This window comes from Eptesicus fuscus, chromosome 13, assembly GCF_027574615.1.
Source record: "Eptesicus fuscus isolate TK198812 chromosome 13, DD_ASM_mEF_20220401, whole genome shotgun sequence".
Taxonomy (NCBI): domain Eukaryota; kingdom Metazoa; phylum Chordata; class Mammalia; order Chiroptera; family Vespertilionidae; genus Eptesicus; species Eptesicus fuscus.
The window spans coordinates 40,635,475-40,657,641 of record NC_072485.1 but is presented as its reverse complement, the minus strand read 5'-3'; the positions used below and the strand labels follow the sequence as shown (position 1 = coordinate 40,657,641).

Genomic DNA, 22,167 nt, shown 5'->3' with positions numbered 1-22,167 from the left:
CCCCCACCCAAACACTCCTTTTATAATCACTGTTAACATACCATTAGTTTGTTAAGAATAAAGTAACAACGATGTACTTTCATCACAATAAGCAATATACCATTCCTGACAGCAATATTTGCTTTCTTTTATCAAATTCTTACTATCAAACTCTAAAATAAATGTAGGGAAGTAGTGAGAGGATGGTGAGTTTACAACCTTGCAATCACACAATCTTGCAATCATAATAAAGTACTTTTCCTGTGCACGATTTGAAAAGTTTGGTAAGTCTTTTTCTCTTTGCCCAAAAACTAGCCACATGTATATGTTTCTCACTGTTTAATAAACTAGTTCGTGAGGCCTCCTGTTACTAACAGAAAGAAAACCTTACACTAGAGAATAGAATACTCACACAATCTATACTAATAAAAGGGTAATATGCAAATTGGTCAGGACGCCCTCACAGTAACAACCGAACAGCAGGCTGCATGGGACAACAAGGCCGGCAGTGGGGTTAGTGAGGTATGACCAAATGACTGAACAGCAGGCAGCATGGGGTGACCAGGCTGGCAGGGGGGTTAGTGAGGGATGACCAAATGACTGAACAGTAGGCTGCACGGGGCGACCAGGCTGGCAGGCGGGGCAGTTGGGGGCGACCAGGCTGGCAGTTGAGGGCGACCAGGCCGGCGGAGGCGGGGGGGAGGGAAGTGAGGGGCGACCAGGCCAGCAGAAGGGGGCAGTTGGGGGTGGCCAGGGGGCAGTGAGGGACAACCAGGCTGGCAGGGGGGGGGGGGGGGCAGTAAGGGGCAATCAGGCCAGCAGGCAGAGGTGGTTAGGGGTGATCAGGTTGGGGGGGGGGGGCAGTTAGAGCGATCAGGCAGGCGGGCAGGTGAGCTGTTAGGAGCCAGCAGTTGAGGATTGTGAGAGGGATGTCCAACTGCCAGTTTAGGCCCAATCCTGTAAACTGGCAGTTAGACATCCCCCGAGGGGTCCCGGATTGGAGAGGGTGCAGGCTGGGTGGAGGGGGATCTCCCTCCACCCTGCCCGTGCACGAATTTCGTGCACCCAGCCTCTAGTTATTTCATATGTGTTTTCAATTTGGTAAATACTCCAAAGAACACTTACCTGCTTTACATTGTATCCTGCTTTTGCACTAGTTTCAATAAACATAACATTCAGCTCTTTGGCTTTCCTCTCTCCCTCCTCAATTGATACTTGCCTGTAGAAAAATAAAAAAAACAAATTCTTCTTTTTGAAAGATGATATTATAAAGATTAGAAACAAAGTTCTAAAATAACTTTTCTTGATATGGGTGCTGGTTACACAGACAAGACTAATTTGAAAATTCAAGCTGCTGTACACTTAAAATTTGTGCACTTGTATGTGTATGTTATACCAAGACATTTTTTTTAATGATTTGCTTTTACTTGGCTGAGCTCATCCTATAACTTTTTTATTTTTTTAAACTTAATAGCCTGCTATTTTCTCTTAATATTAGACCATAAGTATTTAATCTTGTGATTAAAAACTTCGTGTAAAATCATTTTTTATGGCTAAACCATTTGTCAATTTGCTACTATAATTTATTTTTTATCTATTTTATTTTTTAATTTTTGGTAACCCTCACCTGAGGATATTTTCCCATTGATTTTTGTTTTTTTTTAGGGAGAGTGAAAGAGAGAGGGAAATACAGAGAGAAACACTGATGTGAGAGACACACATTGATTGGTTGCCTTCTGCATGAGCCTGGGCCAGGGCCTGGGCCAGGATCCAGGCCAGAGAGGCTCCTGCAACCAAGGTACGTGCCTTTGACCAGAATCAAACACAGGACACTTTGGTCCACAGGCTGATGCTCTATCCATTGAGCAAAACTGGCTAGGGCAATTTTCTACTATAATTTATATAACCATTCCCAAACTGTTAAAATGCAAGTTGGTTTCAAATTCTACACTAATGTGAAAAATGTTGCTATAAACATCTTTGTGCTTACTACTTTGTACACTGTGGATCATTTCTGGAGGATGGATTTTGTGAATATCTGCAAGTGAAAAAGCAAGTCAAAAGACATGTATGTTGGCCCTGGCCAGTGTTTCTCAATGGTTAGGATGTAGGCCCACGCACCGAAGAGTTGTGGGTTTGATTTCTGCTCAGAGCATGTACCTGGTTTGCAGTTTTGATCCCTGGCCCCAGTCAGTTTGTGTGCAAGAGGCAACCAATCAATGTGTCTCTCTCACATCGTTGTGTGTGTCTCCCCTCTGTTACCCGCCACCTCCATTCCTTCCACTCTTTCTAAAAACCAATGGGGGGAAAATATCCTAAGGCGAGGTTAAAAAACCCCCACACATTTATGTTGAAGTCTCTTGATACACAGTTTAATACTTATTTTAGAGGACATTTTGTGATGCATTATAATAATTAGCAGTGTCTCAAATTGTAAGCTCTTCAAGTATAAGATTATCTCATTTATCTTGGTGTTCCAAGTGCCTAGCTGGCAACATAGATGTTTAGCTCTATAAATTTGTGTGTGTATATAAATTTTAAATAACACACTTTTTCTTAACAATTTGAAAGTTGACAATCTAATAAACCTTCAGCCTAGAATGCTTTAGCAGTGTGGATTTCCTAAAAATAATTGTCAGCCCAGCAGGCATGGCTCAATGGTTGAACAGGAGGTCACGGTTCAATTCCCAGTCAGGACACATGCCCAGATTGTGGGTTCGATCCCCAGTGTAAGGTGTGCAGGAGGCAGCCGATCAATGATTCTCTCTCATCATTGATGTTTCTATCTCTCTCTCCCTCTCTGAAATCAATAAAAACATATTTAAAAAAAAAATAATTCTGTCAGGTGCCCTCAAACTTACTCTTGGACCTCTTTCCTATCTACAATTACTCCCCCTGGTGATCCCACACAGTCTCATGGTTTAAAGTACCATCTACCCTGACTGGTTTGGCTCAGTGGATAGAGCGTCGGCTTGCGGACTGAAGGGTCCCAGGTTCGATTCCAGTCAAGGGCATGTACCTTGGTTGCGGGCACGTCCCCAGTGGGGGGTGTGCAGGAGGCAGCTGATCGATGTTTCTAATTCTCTATCCCTCTCCCTTCCTCTCTGTAAAAAATCAGTAAAATATATTTTAAAAAAAAGTACCATCTATATGCTGATGACTCCCAAACTTACATATCTATCTTAGACCATGCTCTGAACTCTAGACTCATATATCCAAATGCCTACCTGACATCTAATAAGATATTAGGATATCTAATAACCATTATAAACTTAAAATGACCAAAACTGAAGTTATGATATTACATTCCACAGCACCTCTTTATGCATTCTCTCCTATCTCAATTAATGACAGTTACTCAGACCAAAAATATAGGTGTCATCCTTCTCCTTCTCTCAGACCCCATATTCCATCCATCAGCATGTATTCCATCCATTGTATCAATATATCCTGAAAGTTCTATCTTCAAAATATATCTGAATTTGACCAATGATCAAGGTTTGCCCTACATGACCTGGCCTTCATTATTGTGTGTGTGTTTTTTAACCTCATTGCCTATTACTCTTTCCATCATTCTTTTTACCAGCTATATAGGCCTCCTTGCTGTTACTCAAAAAAGCTAAGTGTAGTCCCAATTTAGGGATCTTGCATTTTCTGAGCCATCTGCCTCGGGGCTTTTCCTCCTTAAAATATCTGCATAGTTAACTTCCTTAGCGTCTTTAATCAAAAATCACCAGTCATTCTCTCAGTGAGATCTTCTACTGCTATGCCATTTAATATTTCAAACTCACCCTTGACATTTCATATTCCCTTTCCCTGCTTTATTTTGTCTGGCTCACTCTCTGAAATAAAAACTCCGTGAAGACTTACTTTTTTGTTCACTACTCTACCCTAGAGTATCATCCTCCGAAACATAAGTGATATTTAATAAATACTTCTTGAATGATTATTAGTCATTCAAGAAGTAAACCCTACATGTGAAGGATTCCAGACAAAAACCATTTTTAGTTGCAGAACTATAAGTCACCCTAATAAAATGGTTGAATGTTAGCTATAGCAATGACCCCAATTGTGGTTTGATTTTGTCACAATCACCTAAGGAAAACTCTCTAAAAGAGATTTCCAAGGGCCCTATTTTAGACTAACATAGTACCTAGAAATAGGGTTAAAACCGCTCAAATTTAAAAAGTTGACCATGATTCTTTATAGCCAGAATCTTAAAAGAGGTTCTAATAAGCTATATTCACCAGGTTTGAAACATTTGGGGATCACTGGGCTATAGGAAACAGAGAGTACTGAACATCTAGGTGCTTAAATTGAGACATTGAAAGATATATTCTAGCCTTTCCTTCATGTTTTTACCCCCAAAAAGGTAATTCTCAAAGAAAGTGACATTTAACTTTTCATAAAGAATAGATTAGCCCTAGCCGGTTTGGCTCAGTGAATACAGAATAGGCCGGTGGACCGAAGGGTCCAGGTTCGAGTCCAGTCAAGGGCACTTACCTCGGTTGCAGACTCAATCCCCAGCCCCGGTCGGGGCGCATATGGGAGGCAACCAATTGATGTCTCTCACATCAATGTTTCTCTCTCTGTCTCTCCCCCTCCCTTCTACTCTCTTCGAAAATCAATGGAAAAATGTCCTCGGGTAAGAATTTAAAAAAGATGAAAACATACTTTGAATTTACTTTTAAATTATTATAAATTTTTTGTCACTGTACTGCCAATTCCAAATGAAGTACCTTGGCCAGCAATGGGCTTAACATTTCCACAAGTCTTTGAACATAGTGGATTTCTTTGCAACATTTTAATTAATAGCACAAGTTTATTACCTGAATTTCAATATCCAACTCATGAACAAATAATAAATAAATAGTAAAAGCTTCTACTATTAAGTAAAATGGTGAAGACTATTTAAAGCAGAAAGAATATCAAGATCACTTAGGAATGCTAAAAGCAGATATTGAAGCCATGGGTTTGACAGTGAATGTTAATACATTTTGCATCCTGTGACTTGAATATGGCTTTCCTCATTTGACTAAGGTATCACAACCAAGCTATTCAGTTCAACTACACAGTCTGGCTCAACCATACAACTTAAAAAAGAAAAAAACCACACCACTGAATTATAATGAATATTTCTAAGAAGACTACCAAAAGAGTGTGTAGTTATTATTAATATTTTTTAATATATATTTTTATTGATTTCATAAAGGAAGGGAGAGGGAGAGAGAAATAGAAAAATCAATGATGAGAGAGAATCACTGTTCAGCTGCCTCCTGCACACCCCCTACTGAGGATGGAGCCCACAACCCAGGCATGTGCCCCTGACCAGACTCGATCCCGGGACCCTTCAGTCCGCAGGCTGACCCTCTATCCACTGAGCCAAACCGGCTAGGGGAAACATTTTGTTCCTTAACAGAACACTGCTCATATTTATGAGGCCTAAAAAATGCAAAATTTAGCTTTATGCGTAAACAAATCTTGCACAAGAGTTACTTATACATGGGCTTTTATAAAACAAAAATACTCATTTTCCTTTAAGGGCTGAGTTTAATGTTTTATATTTTAGGTTCCTACACTAAAGAAAAAGGGGATATAAACTTAAGAATTTAATATGTTATTTTAAAAACAATTCTTCAGTAACATTAAAAGTAACAGACTACTTAACATACAAAATCACTCCATACCTCTTATCAGCAAGATCTGTTTTATTTCCTACTAGCATGATGATAACATCACTTCCTCTTTCTGTTCTGACATCATCAATCCATTTTGTAGTTTGCTGGAATGAGTTAACATCTGGTATAAAAGGGTGGATAGAGACATCAATGTTATTATAAATGCCTCCCCAAGTGATGGACCAGAAAATAAAGAAGAAACGTAAACAAAGGAAGGAAGGAAGAAAGGAAGGAAGGAAGGAAGGGAGGGAGGGAGGGAGGGAGGGAGGGAGGGAGGGAGGGAGGGAGGGAGGAAGGGAAGGAGAAAGGGAGGGAGGGAGGGAGGGAGGGAAAAAAAGCCCTGGAAATTGGAAGGAGGCTGGCACATTAGGACCCACTTTTAATGTGCCTGTAACATAACTCCATTTTATCTGAGTATAACTGTCAACAGTCTAAACAAATCACAAATATAAAATCCTCAAGGTTCCTTTTATAGTGGTTTAAAATGTTGAACACAACTAAATGAGTGCAATGTAATATATGTAATTGAAAAATATTTTTTAATATAAGGACAGCTATGGCAGATAATATGGTGTTACATTGCCACAATGTTTTTTTTTCATTACTTACACATACCAAACATGACAAAGAAAGCATCTCCAAAAGTATGTCAGCCAGTAAGACCCAACACATCCAGAAAATTTGGAAAGCCTTTAAATAGCTTTCAACACCACTCTATTTGCATTGCTTATTCAGTTTGTGATCACTTTAACTTAAAGTTGTTTAATGCACCAGAATCACTTGTTTAAAAAAAATCCATCTTTTCTAGCACTAGATTCTAAGTAGAATACTTCAATACTTTTTATAGTAGCTAAAGAAAATAGTTTACTAATATTTTAACCTCATGTGCACAATTTTTAAAGAAAAATACATACAGTTCACTTGATCTGGTTAAAGTAAGCACAAACATTTTAAAGCTGCAAAACTTGTCAATGCACAATAATGAACATACAGTTTTTTAAACAAGTAGCAACCCAAAGTAAAGCTTCAAGAAAAGATGGCATATAGCACCTAACCAAAAAAAAAAAGTCTCTGAATGTAAACTTGTAATTTATAATTCTGCTATTGCAATTATTATTAAGTAGATATGACTTCTGGTTGAGCAGATATGCAAAAATGTATGAGAATATTATTACTCGCTCAAATCAATAGTTTGTTGCTATGTTTTTGAAGGCCTAAGATGTAGTACTATCCTGATTTTTCTATAAGTTATGGACCACTATATGGAATGATGCTTAATATTGCCTAATATATTTTAAAAAAACAATTTACAAAGATAATTTTAATCAGAGAGCATTTCCGTATCAGTCACCAATGCTCCATGGAACATTTAAAGTCACATAAAATTCTAAAGGCATTATTCAGTTTCTAGGGAAAATAAAAAGGAAGAACATTACTTTAGTCTCCTATTTATTTTCTTGGGGAGAAATGAAAGTGTAATTTGTTAGCAACAAAGCAAGTCAGTCAATCATAGAATTCAGATATTCAAATGAAAATGATTAATAGAAGATTGCACATCATGTTTTCTCTGCCTTCCTCTATAAAGAAAGAATGGCTGTAAGGGGAAAGCAGGGAAAAGTAGGCTAGCAGAAGTTTTTAATAGCCTCAACAGAAACCTTGGAAGATTAGGAAAACTTGGCAAGAGGCTTAAAATGCAGATTTACTTTATTTTAGAGAAGTCTGAGATCAAGTTAAACAAAAAAGATGATGTTCTTCCAACCATAATTATGATGTGACTTAGGGATAATAGGATATTAAGAAAGCCTTGGAGAGGATTCATAATTGAACCCAAAGGAAAATTTCCAGTACAAAAAATGTGGCACAGTAGAAATAAAGGGTATTGGTACAAACACCAAGCAAATATTTCTGACCTAGCCAATCTGTGAAAAGGTTTGCTATGATTAAACTCATTTTTGCATGCCAGTATTGAAAACAAGCACAAGACAAGAACATGCATACAGCTAAGCTACAGGTTGAAAGAAGATTAGAAATGCATAATTCCCCCCCCACTCACTTGTGATATCATAAACAACAACTGCCACAGTGGAGTCACGAATGTAGCTAGGAATCAAGCTCCTGAACCGCTCTTGACCTGCTGTGTCCCATAATTGCAATCGTACCTAACAACAAAATCAGTCAAACAAGCAAGAAGGTCAACCCATTGCAAAATACCTACTTGTGATATCGTAAACTACTACGGCTGCAGCAGAATCACGGATGTAACTGGGAATGAGGCTACGGAAACGTTCCTGACCCGCAGTATCCCACAGCTGCAGCCTGATCTGTGGGATGGGAAAAAATGAATAAAAAAAAAAAAAACCAAAAAAAAAAACTCATACTAAAAATAAAAAAGAAATAATGTTTTTTAAAGGGGGTAGAAAGGAGGTAAAACAAAGACTCATGCAAAAGGTTGCAGGGATGTGAGGAATGAAAACACAAAACTTTCCTTTTCCAAAAGAGAGTAATATAAAAATGTATCTGAAGATACATGAATTAAAAATGGCAATGGCAAATTCTTCACAGAATCAGAAATACAGTTTCCTTCCTCCCCACTTCCACCCCCGTCTCTATAACCTCTTTTTGAATCCTATGCCTTCTGGATAGCAAAAAGTAGACTTTGTTCATGTTCAAATAGTAAGCATAAAAGGGAAAAGTCAATGAGCAGCCCAGGCTATCACAGAAAAGGAATTAATGCTTCTCAGAAAGCCTCTCTGAAGCTAAAATGTGTCTCTTTTCTATTGGGTCTGGAACACTCTGAAATTGGGTCTCTGACTACTGTGCTTATGTTTCTCCCACACACTTCTTCCCAGAACACTATATATAATCTAACAAAAAAGAGGAGTATCTTTTTGCAACCCTACATAAAAAATTTTACTTTCTTACTTCTTCACATTTGAGGAAGAAAAGCCTGAAAACAGGCACTAAGTTCTTTTACCATTATAAAGCTGTTTCTAAGCTTTCAAATTTTAAGAAATGGCATGCTATATATTAAAACATAAGAGAATATCCAAAAGAAAACACACACTTATAAGAAACAGCATTAGATATAAAATGTTTTGGGGTATAGATCCCAAAATATTGCATTTAAGACAGTCACTGTTTAGGTGATAGAAATCTCTTCAAGAGATAGTAGACTAGAATACAGAATTTACGTTGTACTTAAAGGGAACATTCCTAAAGATGGAAGACAAATATAACAAATAAATACACATTCTTTCTATTTAAAATTTGACATATTAACCATTTTCTATTCACTTTGGTATATATCATATTCTGACAAATAAAACCTTGAAGTTCACAAGTTTTGTCAAATTCAAATGAAATCTTTCTGAGTGCGTTCAAAAGGTCTTTAGCAGCTTTAAATATCTCAATGCTCTATCTGTTACCATTTTTTCTAAATCAGGATGATGAATTCTGTTTAACAAGCCGAGGGCCTTCAGGGTTTTATAAATAACTTGGCTTTCTCTCATTTTTGGATTTCACTTGGGGTTAAGAAGTCAGAGTGCTAAGACCTACGCAATCTGTAATAAGTTTTTCTCAAGACCTGTAAATTAACTTTGACAAGTTTGCTAAGTACTTTCTGTGGTGACAATCATTGATTATAGCTTGATCACCGTTTTCTATCCTAGAGTGTTGAAGAAAATTGCACATGGAAAACATTACTCACTGTTCGATCTTCCAAGTACATTGTTTTTGATAAAAAATCAATACCAATTGTTGCCTGTAAACCAAACCAAAACAAAGAAGTTAAATAATAATAATAGTTTAATGGCAATCAGCAGTTTAGGGTTCAAATGGGAATTCTGATTGTGGTAGAAATAATGAATAAACATAAACACATTGTAGTCAAGTAAGAATGAACATAATTTTCAGTGATAATGGTTTCTTCCACTTATTTAGTACTTGCTGTGTATTGGGGATTCTTTAAGGCCCTTCACATGATCATCTTTAACCCTCATAAATCTCTACAAGGTAGCTATTATTAGCCCTGTTTTTCTCATTGTAAACATAACAATATTGGAGTTCCGAGAACTTAAATAACTTATCTAAGGACACAAAACTTCTGTTGTAGAGTTAGGAGTAAAAGCTCTTTCTAATATACGCTTATTATATCTTAACCACTTTTTTTTTTATTAAAAAGACTTTATTTTGAGTAGTTTTAAGTTCACAGCAAAACTGAAAGGAAGATATACTCCCAAAATATGCACAGCATCCTCTATTATCAACATTACCCACCAGAATGTTACACTTGTTGTAATTGATGAACTTACATTGACACTGATATATTTTTAAAGATAGGTTTTATTTTTAAACTAGAGGCCTGATGCACGAAGATTCGTGCAAGAATGGGCCTTCCTTCCCCTGGCGGCCGGCACCACCTTCATTCTGGCCAGAGTCGCCTTTTCGTTCCGGCCCAGAGACACCTTTCCGCCTTCCCACGCTGCCCAGAGGCCCGGAGTGGCTGGGGCGGTATGGAGCGCCTTTGTTGTTGCCATGGTGATGACGCAAGCATTCCCCCCCCTGCTCAGCGCCTGCGTATGCAAATTAACCTGCCATCTTTGTTGGGTAAATTTGCACACTCACTCCTGATTGGCTGGTGGGCATCTTACTCTTTTATTAGTGTAGATGGTGGCAAAATATATGTATCATAAAATTTGACATATTAACCATTTTCAAGTATACCATTCAATGGCATTAATTACATTCACTGTCAATACTGTCTATTTCCAAAACCTTTTCATCACCCCAAATAGAAACTCTGTACCCATTAAGCAATAACATTTTACAGTATATCCATTCATCTATTGATGAACAATTGGGTTACTTCCACTTTTTGGCTATTGTGAATTCCTGTTTTCAATTATCCTTGGTTTATATCTAGGAGTGGAATTGCTGGGCCATATGGTAATTGTATTTAACTTTGTGAGAAAATGTCAGACTTTTCCACAGTGGTTGCACTATTTTAAATTCTATCCTAGTAAGTGTGAAGTGGAATCTTATTGTGGTTTTGATATGCAGTTCTCTAATGACTATTGATGTTGAGAATTTTTTCATGTGTTATCCGCTATTTGTATATCCTCTGAAGTAATGCCTATTGAAGTCCCTCACCCATTTAAAATGAGTTTGTCATTTTTATTATGATTTGTAGGAGTTCTTTATATAGTATTCTAAATATTAAACACGTACTAGGCATGTAACTTTCAAATATTTCCTCCCATTCTGTAGGTGAGGCCCAGTACATCTTTATGGAAAATCCATTGTCAATAGATACATGGATTTTCTTATGGACTCTCAATTATATATAGGTCTATATGTCTATCCTTGTGCCAGTACCACATTATTTTGATTATTGTGGCTTTGAATTAAGTTTTAAAATCTGGATGTATTAGTTCTCCAACTTTACTTTTCTTTTTCAAGGCTGTTTGGCTACTGCAAATCAGGATTGGCTCTTTAATTTCTACAAAAAAATGATGGCAAAAATTTTTATAGAAATTGCACTGAATCTATAGATTGCTTTGGGTAGTTACTACTGACATCTTAACAATATTAAGTCTTCCAATCCATTTACCTGGGACGTCTCTCCATTTATTTAGGTCTTTAATATTTTGAGCAGTGTTTTTGTAGATTTCAGTTACACAGAGACTTTTATTAAAAAACACACACACAAAGAAGTTTCCTCCTTACTTTAAACTATGTGTCTACGTATTTCAATTATGTTTCTTAATTTAGGGCTTAAGTACATATAAGCAAAGTACTAATTCCATTTTATGACATTCCATCTGAGAATGGATATATGGTGGGATAACAGGTTTATAAACTTGGAACTTACTGTGCAAGAGTATCTACTTGACAAACCTGAAGAATGTACAGGAATGAGATATGGCTACATTTTTAAAAAATATATTTTATTGATTTTCCACAGAGAGGAAGGGAGAGGGACAGAGAGCCAGAAACATCGATGAGAGAGAAACATCGATCAGCTGCCTCCTGTACACCCCCTACTGGGGATGTGCCCGCAACCAAGGTACATGTCCTTGACCGGAATCGAACCTGGGACCCCTCAGTCCGCAGGCCGACACTCTATCCACTGGGCCAAACAAGTTAAGGCAGAGATATGGCTACATTTAAGAAACCTCATCAGGAGAACTTCATCTACTCACTATGGTAGAAGCAGCTAATTTCCCACACAAATATCCATCTTCCCCTTCTTCCTTAATAACAGAAACATTTATTTAAATCCATACTTTTTCCATCAAAAAAACTATTTTCCAGTCTTCTCTGAGTTTTAAATAAATGGGGCTCTCTGAGTTGGCAGGTGTACCCTTGGTTTTGTCTTACTTCTCCTTCCTGCCTGGATTGTGGATAACAGAACTCTAGGAAACATTCAATATTCATGAGGCAAACTTCAATATGAAAGTCATATTAGATCTGTTTGTTTAAACAGAAAATTAGGAGGAGTCTTGGTCCCAGATGATCATGGAGCTGCCGCACCCTTCATGAACTACCCTACCTCTAGAATTATTTTACATTAAAAAAAAAAATTCTCAGCTGCTCTGTCTATGGAGTAATTTTCTCTGTCCCACTCCTTCACTGATAAACTCTCTTTCACCTAAAAATAATTCTCATGTCACTTGTTATTAAGTTTGTTAAAAACAGCCAAAAATAATTTTTAATGGCTACAAACAGAAACTGTCATTTTTCAGATCTCATAGCCAACACATGTGTTTTTTTAAATTAGTACAAAGTCAGATGTTACGATAAAATGTACAATAGTCCCCTTCTTCCACTACGTCATCCTAGTTTGGGGACATTTACACCACTCAACTCAAAGATCAAAATTAACCTCAAAAACAACCGATTGCTGCTTTTCTTATTTTATACCAAGCAGAGCTATTATGGCAAAGAAGTCAACAGCAGGAAGAACAGAAAAAAAATCCAGGGAAAATAAACATTATCAGCTATTGCAGCATCTTGAATGCTACTGACATGAAACTAATTCAAACCTCTATAAAAGATAAATGAATGGGAGGAAGCTGGAAGAGGTGGGGGGAGGGCAGAGGAGGACCTATGTAATACTTCCAACAATAAAGATTTAAAAAAAAAGATAAATGAGATATTACTGCTGCCTCACGTTCATCTCCTTTATGAAAATGGAGAAGACAATAACTGTAGAAGAAATCAAAGGTTAAAGAACCATGTATATTAATTTACAGCATCACATTATTTAAGTGTTAATTAATTCACTGATTTGGGGGGTGGTCTACTTTGTAAAAAGCATACTAAACTTGCAGGAAAATACACACCAAAAATAGAACCAGATTCAGATTTTAAATTTACCCTAGAAACTTTTAGAAAAATAAAAATGGTTTGACAAATAATTGAGACAGTGGCAGTTAATAACTATGAAAAGTAACCATTCCTTTAATCAGATTAACATTTGATATCCTATAAAAGGCTAACATGCAAATCGACCAAACGGCAGAATGACCGGTCCCTATGATGCACACTGACCACCAGGGGGCAGACGCTCAACGCAGGAGCTGCCCCCTGGTGTTCAGTGTGCTCCCACAGCGGGAGTGCCGCTCAGCCAGAAGCTGGGCTCACAGCTGGCGAGTGCAGTGGTAGTGGTGGGAGCCTCTCCCGCCTCTGAGGCAGCACTAAGGAGCAGCAAGCAGGCAGGCAATAAGGAGCGAGGGGTCCCGATCTGCAAGAGGGCACAGGCCAAGCTGAGGGACCCCCCCAAGTGCACAAATTTCATGCACCGGGCCTCTAGTATTATGATAAAACCATGGAAATCAAGTTTTTATATTAACTACACAGTAACACAGATATAAAATAGATACTTAAAGGAGCCATTTTATTATTTTCATTTTAACAAGAACATTTCAAAAAGTTAATACAGAAAGCCCTAGACGGTTTGGCTCAGTGAATAGAGCAGTGATGGCGAACCTATGACACACACACACATGTCAGCACTAACACGCGTAGCCATTTCTGATGACACGCGGCCGCATGCCAAGGATGAAACATTTGCTGCTCCTGAGGATGAAACATTTGCGACTAGAGTCTTGGAGTTAGTTTTTTCCTCAAAGTGACACACTACCTGAGTTATGCTCAGTTTTTTGGCGAAGTTTGACACACCAAGCTCAAAAGGTTGCCCATCATTGGAATAGAGCATCGACCTATGAACTGAAGTGTCCCAGGTTTGATGCCAGTCAAGGGCACATGCCCAGATTTCAGCCTCGATCATGCAGAAGGAAGCCGATCAATGATTCTCTCTCATCATTGATGTTTCTATCTCTCTCTCTCTCTCTCTCTCCCTTCCGCTCTGAAATCAATAAAAATATATATTTTTTAAAAAGTTAATACAGAAAAAGTTTTGCATGTGCTTAGGGTCTCAGTGAAAGCATTTTTTTTTTAAATTACTAATTTTTTCTTTTTAGTTTGTTCTTTTATTTTACAACTAGAGGCCCGGTGCACGAATTTCATGCACTTGGCGGGGGGTGGGGGGGGGTGGTCCCTCAGCTTGGGTTGGGAGAAGGTGCAGGCCAGGCCGAGGGACCCCACCGGTGCACGATCGGGGCTGGGGAGAGATGCAGGAGGTTGGCCAGCCAGGGAGGGACTGCGGAAGGGCTCCAGGGCGCGTCCAGTCCGTCTCTCTCAGTCCCAATCTCACGGACCCCAGGAGCAAACTAACCTACTGGTCAGAGCGTCTGCCCCCTGGTGGTCAGTGCACGTCATAGCGAGCGGTTGAGCGGCCTTAGCATATCATTAACATATTACGCTTTGATTGGTTGAATGGCCGACCAGTCGACCAGACACTTAGCATATTAGGCTTTTATTATATAGGATTATGCAGTTCAAACTAAAATACATATATATATAACTTAGATATACATAAAACTTATTAACATATGTAGAACTGAGAGTAGATATCCTTATTTTGTTCCTGATCTTACAGAAAAGCATTCAGCCCTTTTTTAACAAAAATATATCTTTATTGATTTTAGAGAGGAAGGGAGACGGAGAGATAGAAACATCAATGATGAAAGAGAATCATTGATCGGCTGTCTCCTGAATGCCCCCTAGTGGGGATTGAGCCTGCAACCCCAGGCATGTGCCCTTGGCCGGAATTGAACCTGGAACCCTTCAGACCGCAGGCCAACACTATCCACTGAGCCAAACCAGCTAGGGCTAGCATTCAGTCTTTTAAGATTAAGTATATTTGTTGTGGTTTCTCACTGATACCCTTTATTATGTTTAGGAAGATTCCTTATATTTCTAGTTTGTTGAGTGTTTTTTTACGATGAATGGCTATTGGATTTTTTTTAAATAAATCTTTATTGTTTGGATTATTACAGTTGTTCCTCCTTTTTCCCCCCATAGCTCTCCTCCACCCGGTTCCCACCCCACCCTCTGCCCTTACCTCCCCACCACTGTCCTCATCCATAGGTGTACGATTTTGATCCAGTCTCTTCCCGCACCCCCACACCCCTTTCCCCCCCGAGAATTACCAGTCCACTCCCTTTCTATGACCCTGATTCTATTATATTCAATAGTTTATTCTGTTCATCAGATTTTTTATTCATTTGATTTTTAGATTCACTTGTTGATAGATATGTATTTGTTGTTACTTTGTTGTTCATAATTTTTATCTTTACCTTTTTCTTCTTCCTCTTCTTAAAGAATATCCTTCAGCATCCTAGATAATAAAAGCCTAATATGCAAATCTACCGAACAGCAGAACTGGTGGAATGACCGGTCGCTATGATGCACACTGGCCACCAGGGAGCAGATGCTCAACGCAGGAGCTGCCTGCAGGCCTCAGGCCAGCCAAGAAGGGTGCCAGCGGAGGGAGGCGACTGGCGGTGGCCCAGGCGATCAGGGGGCAGGGCCAGAGAGCAGGCGGTGCCAGGCCGGCCAAGGTGGGTGCCAGTGGGCCCCCCCGACCCCATCACCCCACCGGTTGCCCCTCAGATTGGCCCTGATTGCCAGCCAGGCCTAGGGACCCTACCTGTGCATGAATTTCATGCACTGGGCCTCTAGTTTCATATAATACTGGTTTGGCGGTGATGAACTCCTTTAGCTTTTTCTTATCTTTGAAGCTCTTTATCTGACCTTCGATTCTAAATGATAGCTTTGCTGGGTAGAGTAATCTTGGTTGTAGGTTCTTGCTATTCATCACTTTGAATATTTCTTGCCACACCCTTCTGGCCTGCATAGTTTCTGTTGAGAAATCAGCTGACAGTCATATGGGTACAGATTCTCTCTTTGTCTTTTGCCCTTAGCATTTTAGTTATGATGTGTCTTGGTGTGGTCTTCTTTGGATTCCTCTTGTTTGGGGTTCTGTGCGCTTCCTGGACTTATAAGTCTATTTCTTTCACCAGGTAGGGGAAGTTTTCTGTTATTATTTCTTCAAATAGGTTTTCAATATCTTGCTCTCTCTTCTTCTGGCACCCCTATAATTCTGATGTTGGTACGCTTGAAGTTGTCCCAGAGGCTCCTTACACTATCTTCATGTTTTTGGATTCTTCTTTCTTTTTTCTTTTCCAGTTGGATGTTTTTTGCTTCTTTGTATTTTAAATCTCTGACTTGATTCTTGGGATCCTCTAGTCTGCTGTTGGATCTCTGTATATTATTCTTTATTTCAGTCAGTGTATGCTTAATTTCTAATTGGTCCTTTTTCATATCCTTGAGGGTCTCACTATATTTCTCAGAGGTTTCTAGAAGATTCTTGAGTAACCTTATAACCGTGGTTTTGAACTCTATATCCAGTCGTTTGCTTTCCTCCATTTCTTTCATTTGTGACATGTTTCTTTGACTCTGCATTTTGGCTGCTTCCCTGTGTTGATAGAGTGGCTTTGCGTGCTAGGTGTCCTATAGGGCCCAGTGGCTCAGCCTCCCCAATTACCTGAGGTGTACACTCTTGGTGTACCCCTTTGTGGGCTGTGTGCACAGTCTTGTTGTAGTTAAGCCTTGATTGTTGTTGGTAAGACTGGGAGGAATTGACCTCCAGACCAATTGGCTGTGAAGACCAGCTGTGTCTACAATGGGAGAACTTCTGTGCTGGAGACACCCTTATGGGGCAGGACTTGCTTCAGTGGGGCTTTGGTGCTCACTGAGTCTGCCCCCTGAGTGTGTCTCTTATGGATGTGAAGAGTTGTAATCTGGATGGTCTCACTCTGACCACTGGGTACACTGGCTCTTGGATCTCCAAGGAGGTGCAAAGTCAGCCACTGCCTGAGGCCACCCAGCAGGAGCTACATCAAGATCTTCAGATTCCTCCTCTTTGTCTGGGGTTTGGAGGTGCCCAGATGGGGTCCAGCTCTGAAGCAATGCAAGCTGCTGTCGAACCCTGGGTCTTCCTTTGGAAGCTCCGTGGCTCTCTGACCCAGCTGCACTTTGTTAGGTTTTAGATTGCAAAAGGCCAGTGTAGGAAGCAGTTATAGGGTTAAGCCTTGGACTGACCTGCTGGCAAAGTCGCAAACAAGTCCCAGCTTGGAGGGCACAGTCCTCTAAGCATAATTAAGCTTGATCTTGTAACTGCTCCCTAGATCTTTCCTGGGTAGCTAGTGGGCTGTGGGAGGGGCAGCAAGTGCTGCCAAAACAAGTGAAACTTACAACAACATTGTAGATTACCTTGTTTGTCCCTGATTATAAATAAAGCCTCAGCTTTGCAGTCTGGATCTGTTCTGTGGCCTCAGCAAGGCACAGAAGATCCACCTAGACCCAGCTTTTTCTCTTTGTCTATCATTTCTTCATCCTTCATCGCCCCCGCTCAGGCTCGCCAAACCCTTGGCTGTGCTGGCACGGCACAGGCCAGGCCATTCATATGCAAAAGCCTTTGTGCACAGCTTGGGTGGGGCTGTAAACTGGGTGGGGCAGGGTCTCAGGGAATCACCAGAGTGGAACAAACAGCAATGGCTGCCCATCAGCTCTGCCCCGAAGAGGTCCCTGGGTCTCTGTGTCCCGCAGCATTGTGCAGGAACAATGATCACTGCAAGCACCTCTGAGAGAAAGCTGCCCTCATGTTCCAGCCCGATGCCAGACAGTCCAGTTTCTCCCCGTATGAGTCTGGGTACCCAGAGTCTCACCCGGAACTGGAGTTCAGAGCAGTTGGGAGCTTGTATCTCCCTCCCAGTTGAAAAAGACAACAGCGTACCCAGTTGCCTTCCCCTTTCCGTGCGCGCCTCCGTACCTCCGCACTTCCGCACCTCTGCACCTCCTCCCAGTCTCAATGCGCTTTTCTCTTTCCTTCTAGTTGTATAATTTCCACTCAGCCAGCCTTCCCGTGGTTCTGGATGATATCCATTTTGTCTTTTAGTTGTAGTTTTTATGCGGTTGTGCGGGGCAGCAAGTCCAGGTGTTTACCTATGCCGCCATCTTGGTTCCTCCTAGTCTGCCTATTGGATTCTGTCAAATTCTTTATCTTTGTCCATTGAAATGATCATGTGATTTTGTCCTTTATTCTATATGTACAGTGTATTATATTACTTTTTATATGTTGAACCAATTTGTAATCCTGTTACCAACCTACCAATCCCACTTGATAAATGGTACATAATCCTTTTGACACATTACCAAATTTAGTTTGGTAATAACTCTGCTGAGGATTGTTGTGTTTATATTCACAAAGAATATCAGTCTGCAGTTTTAATTTTGATGTCTTTGGTTTGGGTATCAGAGTAATATTGATCTCATAATATGAGTGGGAAGTATTCCCTCCTGTTCTGTTTATTGGAAGTTGATGAAGTTTTTGTGTTGTTTATTAAATATTTCATAAAATTGAACAGATGTCTTCAGAGATGAAGAATCTAGTCCTGGTATTTTCTTTGTGAGAAGTTTCTGATCACTAATTCTATCTCTACTTATTATAGATACATTCAAATTTTCTATTTCTTCTTGAGTTCATTTCAGTAGTTTATATCTTTCTTGGAATTTAACCATTTCATCTAGGCTATCTAGCTTGTCGACATAATTATTGACAGTATTCCCTTATAATCCATTTTAATTCCTGCATGGTCAGTAGTAATGTCCTCTCTTTCCATTTTGATTTTAGTAATTTGAGTCTTCTCTTTTTTTAATTGATTAGTCTAGCTCAAGGTTAGTCGATTTTGTTTATCCTTTCTAAGAACGACTTTTAGTTTCATTGCATTTCTCTACTGTTTTTTTAATATATTTTATTGATTTTTTACAGAGAGGAAGGGAGAGGGACAGAGAGCTAGAAACATTGATGAGAGAGAAACATCGACCAGCTGCCTCCTGCACACCCCCTACCGAGGATGTGCCTGCAACCAATGTACATGGCCTTGACCAGAATCAAACCTGGGACCTTTCAGTCCGCAGACCGACGCTCTATCCACTGAGCCAAACCGGTTTCGGCTCTACTGTTTTTCTATGCTTTCATATATTCCTGCTCTAATCTTTATTAGCTTCTGAATTAAGCATGTCTTTATTTTGTTTTGTTTTGACATCTGGGAGACTGGCCCTCCCAGAGTTTGCCAATTCCTAGAAACAGTAAACTTGCCTGTGAAAACACCTTTAACATGCAAACCAACCAATCCAGAGCCCATAGTTCCAACCACTTCATGTATCACACTCAGGACCACTATTCCCCAGCCCTAAACATTCTAGAGCCAGTTACCAGACAACTAGGAATGGCTCCTGCACTCCAGAGCCCACTGAAATTATTCAAACTAGGCAATCCTAAATCTGCTTACCTGGTCTCACCTATCCTTCCCACAGAAACCACAATAAAGGCTCTTGCCTACTTTTCCCATTTCCCACTCCTCACTTCCTAACCAACTCAAGAGCTCCCCCATGTGCCTCCCTCCCATGGCATGGAGTATCATCCTCCTCTTGGGATCTGTGAGTACAACAGATCTTTTCAATGGCAATAATCCCCTAATCTGTTAGCCTCACCATACATGAATAAAAATAAAACCTACATTTTAAAAGTTTCTTCCTACTGCTTGCTTTAGATTTAGTTTACTTTTTCTAGTTTACAGAAGGTTAAATTATTGATTTAATGTTTTTATTTTCCTTATAGCACTGTTTTAGCTGAATCCCATAAATTTTGGTATATTGTGTTTTCTTTTTCATTTGTCTCAAAGTATTTACTAACTTCCCTTGTGATTTTGTCTTTGATCCAATGGTTATTTAGGAATATATTGTTTAATTTCCAAATACTGGTGAATTTCCCAAATCTCCTTATTCTTGACTTCAAGTATAGGTCAAAATGTCACAGAATCCTAGACTAGAATAAAATCTCTAATAAGAGAATATTTACAATCATTCCTACTTCTAGCCCAGATGGTATTAGCGATAATCTTTCAATATACTTTGGAAGAGATACAGAAATCACATGAAGAAGTCGAAAACAATGAGCAAAATCAGTTATACTTTATATTTTATAGCATTTTACAGATTACAAAGTGCTTTTATTTCCATGACTGCATGTGAAATTTTTAAAAACACCATAAATACAGGGTGTCCCAAAAAGTGTATATATTACTAAAAGTAGGTAGCTCAACTGATGTTTCTTTCTTTTCAGATTTAACCCATTGGAATTAATAATTATTCAAAGAGTGTCTATATTCTTGGGGGGACACTGTATACTACTTATAACATACAAAATAGAGACAACTAGTAAGTTGGCAAAAACAAAATACCTGATAGGTGTTGTCAAAACTGTCATACATGAATCTGGTGATCAAGGATGTCTTTCCAACTGAAATTAAAAGGAAAAAATTCACTCAGTTAACACATTACATTGGGTTCTCGAAAAATAATTTTACAAAAAACTGCAATTAAATTCAATGGAAAATATCTGCAAAGGTTCTAACAATAATGAAAAAAACACAAAGCCCCAAGTTAGTGAAATGCTTTTTTTTCTAATTAAACAGATAACAATCTCTCAAATTAAAAGCACAAGTAAAGAGTATTTACTTAGTTAAGAGCTGAGGAAAATGAAGATAAAAGATGGAGGAAAACAATCAATTATGTTGATATCCCTAATTCACAAAAAGGCGAAGCAGGTATTTACTTGGGCCCTAACAAAAAGAACTAGGATTAGACCATGTAGCAATTATAGTTAACTTTCTGGAGAGTAACCTGGAGAAACTGAGGTTCAGGTCTACTTAATTCAATGAATGAAAGCATAATCCCTGGGAATATAAAGACTAGAGTCCTAGAAGTATGAGGGCTACAAGAACTAGACTGTTTATGAATGAGAAAGAAGTTAACATGAAGCCCTAGCCAGTGTTGCTCAGTGGATAGTGCATCGGCCTGTGTACCTAAGGGTCCCAGATTCCATTCCATTCCGGTCAAGGGCACGTACCTTGGCTACAGGTTCCTCCCCAGCCCTGGCCCTGGTAGGGGCTAGTGCAGGAGGCAACCAATCGATGCTTTTCTCTCACATCAAAATTTCTCTCTGTCTTTCCCTCTCTTCCATTCTCTCTAAAAATCAATGGAAAAATATCCTCGGTTGAGGATTAAAAAAGGAAAGGAAGAAGTAACATGGAAAGTACTAACATGAGACTTACTTTACCGTCATTAACTTTACTCAAAAACTTGTAAGTCTAAGTGTAGAAATTTACAATAGGAAAAAATCCTGATCCAGTTTTTCTTATGGGGAAACCATTTTTTAAATTGGAAATAAAACACTTATCTCCAATTATCTTGTTTGTACATTTATTTACTAATTTATCTCCCCAACTTACAAAGGGTAAGATACAGATCTTGTCTTCTTCATGGATATACTAACAGTGTTGGTCCCTGCCTGGCACTGAATAAAATTAATCAATGAAAAGAAACTTCACCAAGTTGACAGCATTCACTACTAAGGTAGTCAGACTCTGGAAGACAACAGCCTGCAACATCCTTGCATTCTTGGAAAAATGAAAGTAGATACAGCTCATAGGGACATACTTAAAATAAAACTCAGGAAATCAAGGTTTTAAAACCAGAACACCAAATTTACTAATTTACAGTAAGAAATAAATTTCGTCAGGATGGAAATTTGACTAGCAAATTTTCTCGAATTGTACACTTGTAACTTGCATGCTTTTCTATTATGTTGTACTTCAGTAAAACGTTTTCCTTATAAAAATATCTAAATAATCATTGTTTGAAATAACATCGTATAGGGTTTTATACACACACGCACACAATTAAAATACACATAGTACTGGTAAAGTCAAAAGGAGGAGTAGTAAGTATAGAGTTCTAAAGTCCTTTGCATTGCCCAGAAGGGGAGAGGAATCAATTAATGGTAGACTTTTTTCTTTTTAATATATTTTATTGATTTTTTAAAAATATATTTTATTGATTTTTACAGGGAGGAAGGGAGAGGGATAGAGAGCTAGAAACGTCGATGAGAGAGAAACATCGACCAGCTGCCTCCTGCACACCCCCCACTGGGGATGTGCCCACAACCAAGGTACATGTCCTTGACCGAACCTGGGACCCT

At 39.0% G+C, this 22,167-nt stretch overlaps 1 protein-coding gene across 2 annotated transcripts in view; it reads right to left on the bottom strand.

Moving 5' to 3' along the window:
• RAB6A (RAB6A, member RAS oncogene family) overlaps window positions 1-22,167 on the bottom strand; it is a 50,876-nt gene that overhangs the window by 12,279 nt on the left and 16,430 nt on the right. Inside the window, exons 2-6 of one of the 2 annotated variants that reach the window (XM_008149953.3) lie at window positions 20,369-20,427; window positions 9,364-9,417; window positions 7,873-7,978; window positions 5,667-5,778; window positions 1,105-1,198 (exon numbers count right to left, since the gene is read on the bottom strand). In XM_008149953.3, the coding sequence (XP_008148175.1) occupies window positions 1,105-1,198; window positions 5,667-5,778; window positions 7,873-7,978; window positions 9,364-9,417; window positions 20,369-20,427 (425 nt within the window). Of the gene's footprint in view, window positions 1-1,104; window positions 1,199-5,666; window positions 5,779-7,710; window positions 7,817-7,872; window positions 7,979-9,363; window positions 9,418-20,368; window positions 20,428-22,167 lie in introns of both variants that reach the window. The other variant, XM_008149952.3, reaches the window with a different exon arrangement.